The sequence below is a fragment of the Doryrhamphus excisus genome, chromosome 21, assembly GCF_030265055.1.
Source record: "Doryrhamphus excisus isolate RoL2022-K1 chromosome 21, RoL_Dexc_1.0, whole genome shotgun sequence".
In the NCBI taxonomy this organism is placed as follows: Eukaryota; Metazoa; Chordata; class Actinopteri; order Syngnathiformes; family Syngnathidae; genus Doryrhamphus; species Doryrhamphus excisus.
The window spans coordinates 3,243,366-3,252,500 of NC_080486.1; the positions used below are offsets into that span (position 1 = coordinate 3,243,366).

Genomic DNA, 9,135 nt, shown 5'->3' on the forward strand with positions numbered 1-9,135 from the left:
AAACAAGTTTGAAGATGAGATGAATGAAATACAGTTGAACTTACAATCCAATACATTTACATATATTTTATTTATGATACATATTGTACATAATATATAATATTTTATATGTAAATTTTGAAAATATTTATTTTGTGCACATTTTTTTCATTAAAATTTTTTTTCAAAATATTTCACCCCGTTTTGAAGCTGAAAAAAAATATTAAAAATACCTATTTTGATGGTATTTTTTAATTGCATTTTTTAAAAATACATTTTTTCATTTGCATAAATTATTTAAAAAACTAATTGGGAAAAAATAGAGCAGCAGTGGACTGGTGTCGGGAGTGAATGGGGGGGGGGCAGACACTGGCGCCTCGCCAACGTTGACGAAAGCTGCTTAGCCCACCCAGTTGCCATGGATACAGTGAGGAGCAGCAGTAGAGCGAGAGAGAGAGAGAGAGAGAGAGAGGAGAGAGAGAAAAGCAGCAGGCATGCAATAAAGGCAGCCAGAGTGGGAGTGAAAGAGCTGTGGGAAGCAGAGTGGACAGAGAGAGAGAGAGAGTGGATGTCCAGCCAGAGAGAACCCAAGAGGAAGGAGTCAAAGTTCTAGCGGAAGCGATAGATTGCTATACACAATGGAGGTGCATACGGAGTGCGCGGATCCACCCGCGGCCCCTCAGTGTGACCCCCAGCCCACGGGGAAGATCAACAAAGCCGCGTTCAAGCTCTTCGGAAAGCGACGGACCGGTTCCGGAATGGCTAGCTTCTTCTCCTTCAGGAACAAAGGAGCCCAGCTGAGTGGTGGCACAAACGGGAATTCTGACACAAGGAATTCCATGAACGGGAATGGTTCAATGTCATCGGTTGAGCTGGTGAGGAGCAAAACGCATGATGGACTCACCGGATCCAACAATGACGCTGACGGACAAAAAGGGGACGGGCTGGAGGCAGGGACTGTGAGGTCTCTGAGTAAATCTCTAAGTTTCTTCTCCCTGCTCCGACGTGGGAGTTTTAGGTCAAGTGAAAATGGCGGACTGGTTCGGAGAGGGAGAGGCTTGAAGGGATTTTTCAGCAGCATGCGATGGAGACGTAAGGACAAATCAAACGACGGAGACGGGGAAGAGCTAGAACGCCGCAAGGATGTCGATATTGCCAACCCTGAAAAGGCAAAGGATGTCACTCTCACACTTGAACCGACGCCACATCACCACCAAGAGGATCATGGGAAAACGGAAGTAGAATGTAACCCCCAAGCGGCCGACGCTAACGGTACCGGCGCTTCCCTGACGCCCACACATTGCGTAGCCATGCTTGGCGCATCCGGTGCGCCGGATTCCCCTTCTGACTCGCCTGTGCACCCAGTCACCTGCAACGCCAAAGCATCGGTTTCTAGCCTCACGCCCTCACTCGCCACGCCCCCTTTGGAGCGTTGCAGCACAGGTGACCCGCCGTCGGAACCCTCGGTTGATCGCCTGTGCTCTCTTCTCTTCAACGATGTCACATCTCTTAAGAGCTTTGATTCGCTCACCGGTTGCGGGGACATTATCGCGGACGCAGATGAGGACACGGCAGGAAATGGGGGCAGCGGTACCAGTAGCAGCAGCAGTGGGGGCGGAGGTGGGATTGAAGGAGGAGCCGGCGCCGTTAGACCGCGAGGCACCTGTTCCGTAACACGTTGCTCCCCGTCAAAAGCGGCTTTACCGGTGTTCACTACATCGGTTTCGCTTCCTGTCCGCACTCGGGTGACACCCACGCCTCAACCACCTGCGGTAGGCAGCGGCGTGGTGGCGTATATGGGCGGCGGCGAGGAAATGGCGAGTCCAGAAGCGGTGGATGACGCAGACATGCAGGGGCTCTGGCATATGTTACCTTCCACCGGGGACAATTCCCCTGCTTTGCCGCGATTCCATTCCACTTTTTCCCCTCGCAGTCTTGATGCCGCCAGCAGCCACCAACCTTCAGCCAAGCTGAAATCTTTGGGTTTGAGTAAAATCCCAGTGGTTGGTGGAGCAGGAAGTCGGGTTTCAAAACCCTTCCCACCTCATAGTCGCCACCCGGCATCACCCGGGGAAAAAGAGCTACTCAGCGACGAAGGTTACTGGGATACACCCACAGCAACACCCACAGCGACACCCGATGAAAGTGGGCATCAAACCAAACACAACTTATCACGTGACAGTTGCTCTGGAGACCACCTCTACGACCTCTACAACGCGGGGGACGAAGACCAAAACAGTTCTTCGTCCTTGTCAACCGAATGCAAACTCAGCCCACCTTCCTCGTCATCGTCCTCTTCATTCCGGTCCATAAAAGGTAGCGCTAGCCTTCCCCGGGAGTCCAAAATCCCGGTAAGCGCCAGACAAACCACACCCCCTCACTCTGCAAGTCAATCAGCTCTGTCGTCCGTCCTGGAGGCGGAATCCTCTCCGCCAAAGACCCAAGCACCCCTTCCGGCTCGCACTAGGATCCCAGTATCTAAGGTACCAGTGCGTCGCTCAGGAAACAAACCCACCGCCATCACAAGCAGAATTCCGACAACTGCTTCCAAGAAGTAGTCCGTCCTTATCCTTAACCCCTACCTGCCTCTATGAACTTGTGAGGCTGACCCTTCCCGCACGGAGCCAAAGTTTTCCCAAGCCAAGAAAAATGTTGCGCTGTAGAGTTAATGGTTTAGAAATTCCGACAACAATGAGGGCTTGTTCACCTGGGAGAAGTCGCAAAGAGACTCCAACTAAACCGGGATTACTTTGAAAGTTGACCCCGGACAAGACGTTCACGTTACAAATACCTGGGAAAACTGCAAGTCTGGGGGTCTGATTTGAAAGCATAACCTGAGCTGCTTTTTTGATAATCTTTGACAAAATCAATTTGTAACAAAATGACCTTTGAATAATTTTATATATTTTTTTTAATTTTGTTATAATTTCTCAGCAAGCAAATCAGATGTATAAAATAAAATAATTATATTATTAATTGTTCTCAAAATTTTAATTTTAATTTTAATTTTATTATTTACGAGTCCAGGGCAAGAACTTTGACACGTTCACCTTACAAATACCTGGGAAAACGGCAACTAATTTTAATTTTAATTTTATGGGAATAAAGTCAAAATAAAATTTAATTTAATAATCTTATGATTATTTAATTTTAATTTTAATTTTAATTTTAATTTTAATTTTAATTTTAATTTTAATTTTAATTTTAATTTTAATTTTAATTTTAATTTTAATTTTAATTTTAACCTGGGAAAACTGCAAGTCTGAGGGTCTGATTTGAAAGCATAAACCTGAGCTGCTTTTTTGATAATCTTTTACAAAATCAATTTGTAACAAAATGACCTTTGAATAATTTTATTTTAACGCCAGAGTGTCGAATTGACCTGAATGCAAGACAGAATTTGACAAATCATTTGTCTTTGGGTCGACAGATTTATCCATGCAAACCAATCAGAGGTTTTCTTCCTGTCATTCACACGGTGTCCTAGTGGTTAGCATGTTTATTTTAATTTTAATTTATTTAAAAATGAATGAATGAATATCTTGCTTATTTGCTCTCACGTATGGTCTTACATTGAGGGTCGTCTTATATTCAGGTCAATACGGTAGTTTGGAGCACACTGGACAATAGCCATGCCATGTTAAAAATAAGAAGCCATTTTTTAAAATTGTTTTCTTATGGAATTGACTAAAAAAAAAGCATGTATTTGCGTTAACTACTTCTCAATTCTGAATTGTTTGATTTGTGCATTCCTGTAAAACTAACCGCATTTCTGGGAAGTTCCTCCAAACTCTGGGATTTATGACTTTTTACAGGTGGGAATGTCAATACACGCTAACACGACAGGCACTCCCATTGCATGCAGGGCACACATACATACATACATGCAAGGCACAAAAGGTCAGAGTTCACGATGTTCTCACTTTGTAGCTCCACTGGATGACTAATAATTCTATGTTTTTCTTATATTCTCCTACCTGCACGGATTCAAACTGTGATTATTCCATTTTAATAATCCTTTATGCTAACATACTGTAGATGTCAATGTTTACAGGGCGGGATCCTTTCTTTCTGAACATGCCTGGAACTGTTTTGTTGTTTTTTTTAAATACTGCTGTGACCCCAAAATAGTAACTATTTCTATTATTTGGACCGACACCCAAAAAGCCATTGTGTGTTGTTGGATACACTGTAGAACCCAAGGAGCTATTCCACTTGTGAATGGAACTGAATGTATTGTAGCTTGACGTCTTTGTAGGTTGACCAGCATATATATTTTTTGTGCGTCTTTTAGTCTGGTTTTTATAGCATCGGGACAAATGACTGTATAGTTTTTAACGCCCCCAATAAAACTGAGTATGAAAAGCTACCAAAAAACATATTTTAGCATTTAGTTCCTCCGGGATTTTTATATGCAAAGTCATTTTTTTCACTCTCGGGGCTCATGATAGTCATTCCATAAAGCTTGCATAAAGCATAAAGTTTGTATAACTTGATCATAGAGCATTTCGTACAGAAAAGTCAATAAGGAAATAAACATAATTTGTCTTGTTTATTTCTTGCCTATGCAAGCGCTTTTATTCTGCTTATTGTGGTTTACTTGGTCGTTGTGGGATTGGGAAGCAATTCAAGACTGCTATTTGCTATCACAGATCAGCAAAGAAAAAGTACCATCTAAGAAAACAATAATAAAACATTAAAAAAAATTGATAAAATTATTTTAATTTACTAAAATAAATCTTTAAAATTTTTTTAAAATTTACACTAAATATGACTTAATTTTCTGCCCTCCCACAAAAATGTCGGCCTTATGTACCGCCACCACATGCTACATTTTGTCTCTTTTGTCATTTTGTTTGATGTGAAGTCTCCACTTTTCATATTTAATAAATAAACCTGTTTATTCTAATGCACGAGTGCCTGTGCTTTTTAAACTGTCATAGCTTTTCTTCATGAAAATTAAAGTATATGGATTTTAATCTGAGACTGGGATTATTTACCGAGTAGTTTCAGTCACGGAGGATCAAACCAGCAACCTTCAGAGAGGAAGTGATCAACTGTGACGTCGCAAAGCAAATTTTTGTAGTGGTGTCGCTGCAGCGGGAGACGGAATTGGTGCAGTGTAAATCCCTTTTGTAATGGTGCAGCAACCCCCCCCCCCCTCCGAACCCCCTCCATCCTTGCTCTCTGTTCCGTTTGGGCACACTGAGGTTTATGTAAAAAGCTTACGTAAGACCACCGCTTGTACCAGCCCGTCGGTTCAAAGCTGCCGTGATGCTGACAGGGGAGGACGGAACATGCGTGCTGCAGGTTGATGCACAGTATCCTCATCTCTTTGTTCCATCAATATGGCTGCTTCTGTTTGTTTTTGTTGCGTTTGGGGCCCGCAGCCTTCTGGAATTGGTGCGGGACAGGTGGCATCGGGTTTGGGGTTGACAACAAAGTCATTTTGAAAATGTGTGTATTTTTAGCTTTGAGTAGCAAATATGTGATAATGCGATGCTACAAAAGTGTAAACAAAAGAAATGTATAAATAATAAATAAAATTTAATTTTGAATAATAATAATAATTGTAATATAATAATACAAATTAATAATATTTTTTATTATTTTTTTAATAATTAAAAAATAATGCCATATTAATTTACATATGATCATTTTATCACTGTCCTTGTGTATGCAGACAAGTATAATTGAAAAGCTGTAACCCGCATCTTGCATGGTAGTCCCTGCACAGCGGTTCCCATAGTAACTGCACTAGGTCAACCAATGAAAAAAGGGGGGCTGGGCAGGAAGACACTCTTTCAGCGTGGTGGTGGTGGTGGCAGCTGCCACGCTGTGTGACACTTGTTACTGGAGAGGCTCTAAGGGGGCGGAGGGGTGGGGGCGTCGTTTGCTGACACACCCACTTGTCAATAATTCATCAACCGACACGCTGGTGACTTTGTGAACCGCCATCATCACCGGCTATGATTTCATCGGAAGGGGGGGGGGGGGGGGGGGGGGAATAAAAGGCACGAATGATGCAGAGTGATGCATTCTAATGATTGACATGGCGGTTCTCAGAATATAAAACAAAGATTAACATGAGAAATCCAAATATTTAACACCATAATGACCTCAAAGTGAGGGCCTCCCTCCTGAACACCTTCCATTCATGTTCTCATTTAATGATACAGACAAAAGTAGTAAGACAGTAGTGCTAAGTAGACTACAGTCCCAAAACTTCACAAACAACTACAAACCACCCCCAGCAAAAACACTTACATACTATAACATTGTTGTCCACATTACAAGAGTTAATACCGTACAATATAAACTAGAAGAATCACAATGTCTCATTGTTGTGAAACACTGGCCTCTAGTGGTCAAGCATATGAATGTGCGCTTATTACTGGAGCTTTGCTGTGCCGCCATACATTATCAATGTGAAACACTGGCCTCTAGTGGTCAGAATATGAATGTGCGCTTATTACTGGAACCTTGCTGTGCCGCCATACATTATCAATGTGAAACACTGACCTCTGGTGGTCAGCATATGAATGTGCGCTTATTACTGGAGCTTTGCTGTGCCGCTATATAATATGACCGCTGTGAAACACTGTCCTCTTGTGGTCATTGTGGGGAAGTGCGCTTATTATTAAAGCCAATATGCAGAATGGAGGACGAAATTAAGCTAATTGGAGAATATATACATAAATAAATATATAATATATACATATAAAAATATATACATGTCAAATGAAATAATATATGTGGTGTATGAATATATAACATTTTAAAAGATAATGCTTTGGCATTTTAAGATTTCGGTGCACTTCTCCAAAGAAAAACGAGGGAAGTACAAGCATTTATATTTGGGTTTCGAAATGGGTTTATTGGTGTCAGACGCTGAAAAATGCTGACCTTTGGTGCCAATAAAAGAAAAAAAGTCAGGTGATCGCTCAAGGACGTAAACTCCGTGACTGAACCCGGGCTATGTCACGAGCTTAAAATGTCACACTGATGCACCGTTTGGGGTCAAACGGTCAACCGGCCATCGCTGCCGTGTCATCACGAATGAGGCACAAAATGACATGTTTTCCCTGAACTGCTTCAGATGCTGATGCGGCATGTTCAAACCCGTTTCAAGTGTTTCGTTACGTCTAGTCTAGGAATACTTTTTTGTTTTCTTAGCTGTGGGTAAAATGCTGATGCTAGCAACTGAACATAAGGTCAGTCTTCTGCTTGGCCATTGGAAAATAAATTGAAGCCATACTATGCACGATTAACCATTTAAGCCGAGTATTTTATTTAAATAATTTATTTTAATAAAATGGAAATATTATGCCAATAAATTAATTTAATTTAATAATGTAATAAATTTAATTAATTAAATGTTATTAATGAATTATGCACCACCAGAAATGGTAAAAAAATAAATAGAATCACTTTTGAAAAATGGGAAAAAAATGGAAAAAAAAAAACGTCTGGAATTTTACAACAAAAAAGCCAAATATTATGAGAAAAAAAGGTGCAGTTTTACGACAATATGCTAATATTATTATGGGGGGGTGGAGGGTGGGGGGTCATCTTAGTAGCATTTAGAAACATCCATTCTGGAAAATAAATTGAAGCCATACTATGCATGTTTAACCTTTTAAGCCGAGTATTTTATTTAAATAATTTATTAAAATAATATAGAAATATTATGGCAATAAATTCATAATATTATGCACCACCACAAATTGTAAAAAAATAAATAAATAAAAACATTTTTAAAAATGGGGAAAAAATTGAACAAAAATAAAACGTCTGGAATTTTACAAGAAAAAAAGCCAAATTTTAAGAGAAAAAATGTAGTTTTAGGACAATAAAATAAATAATATAAAAATAAAATAAAAATAATAAAATGGAAATATTATGGCAATAAATTCATAATATTATGCACCACCAGAAATGGTAAAAAAAAAAAAAAAGAAACATTTTTAAAAAATGGAAAAAAAATTGAGAAAAAAACATATGGAATTTTACAAGAAAAAACCCCAAATATTAAGAGAAAAAAGGGTACAGTTTTATGCCAATAAGCTAATATTATTTAGAGGGGGTGGGGGGGGTCATATTAGTAGTATTTAGAAACATCCATTCTATATATATATATATATCATTGGGTTGGTTTACGAAGTGACAAAATGGCCCTTACATCCAAGCCGACTAAGTGAGGACCATACTGAACTCAATCACTGCATTACCAAATTCTACCACTGGAGGGTGCTCAAGCACCATCAATTAATAGTTCTATTTTTTAAAAGACTATTTTCTCTGGACTCTAACACACACACACTGTAACCTGGACTCTAACCACACACTTTTGAGTAAATGGGCTGCTATTTGTACAAGAACCTGATCCAGGAAGGCCTCTGTCGATGCACTAAAAACCTTCACATCATTTCATTTGTTACACCCCCGTTTTGCTTTTTACGCTTATTTCTGGTACTCGGCTTATTGAGCTCCATTTACATGCAGAGGTACAGTGTAGGCCTGTCAGAGGGACTTTTTAAGCTATTCTGGGATGCCATGAATCTTTGTTGGCGCTGCCATTCTATCCAGAATTGGGTGAGGCTGCCACAATTTGACTTAACATGCATGCTTGTGGCATCACTGTGACATTCATGCAGACCTGAAGTGATGGAAATGCTGAGGCTGAGTCCTTTTAGAGCTGTGGTTCTCAACTGGCGGGTCGCGGGTCCATTCGGATATTTCCATTTTGATATTTAATTTTCCATTCATGTATTATTTGTATGCATGCAGATATGTTTTTCCTTGTTTCCTTGACAGAATTCCTTATACATTCCTTGAAAATGCACTTTCGACGCAATTATGTGTATTAAGCATTCAAGGGATTTAAAAAAGTGACTTAAATAGAAGAATAAAATATGAATAAAATTATTTAAAAAAATTAAAAATGAATAAAAATGAATAAAAACTAAATAAATAAACCAAAGGAATTAAATAGAAAAATGGAAATGGCTTAAATAAAAGTAAATAAACAAAATTACTAAGAAAAATAAATTCTAAAAAATAAAAAAATAAGAATTAAATGAGAATTACTAAAAAAGTGCAAAAAAATAAAATCACAGAGAAGATTTTAAAAATGTAAAGAAAATATTTAATTAA

General features: G+C 39.5%; 2 protein-coding genes across 2 annotated transcripts in view; one reads left to right on the forward strand and one right to left on the reverse strand.

The window, feature by feature from the left end:
• Positions 1-9,135, reverse strand: part of nup58 (nucleoporin 58) — a 37,911-nt gene that overhangs the window by 25,920 nt on the left and 2,856 nt on the right. The gene's annotated exons all lie outside the window — the stretch shown is intronic.
• amer2 (APC membrane recruitment protein 2) lies at positions 469-4,888 on the forward strand. Its single transcript, XM_058059912.1, has one exon. It carries the CDS (start codon positions 618-620, stop codon positions 2,535-2,537), a length of 1,920 nt encoding a protein of 639 aa, XP_057915895.1. The 5' UTR covers positions 469-617; the 3' UTR covers positions 2,538-4,888.

Coding starts and splice junctions, on each gene's coding strand:
- amer2 (XM_058059912.1), top strand. CDS start 618: ATGGAGGTGCATACGGAGTGCGCGGATCCACCCGCGGCCCCTCAGTGT.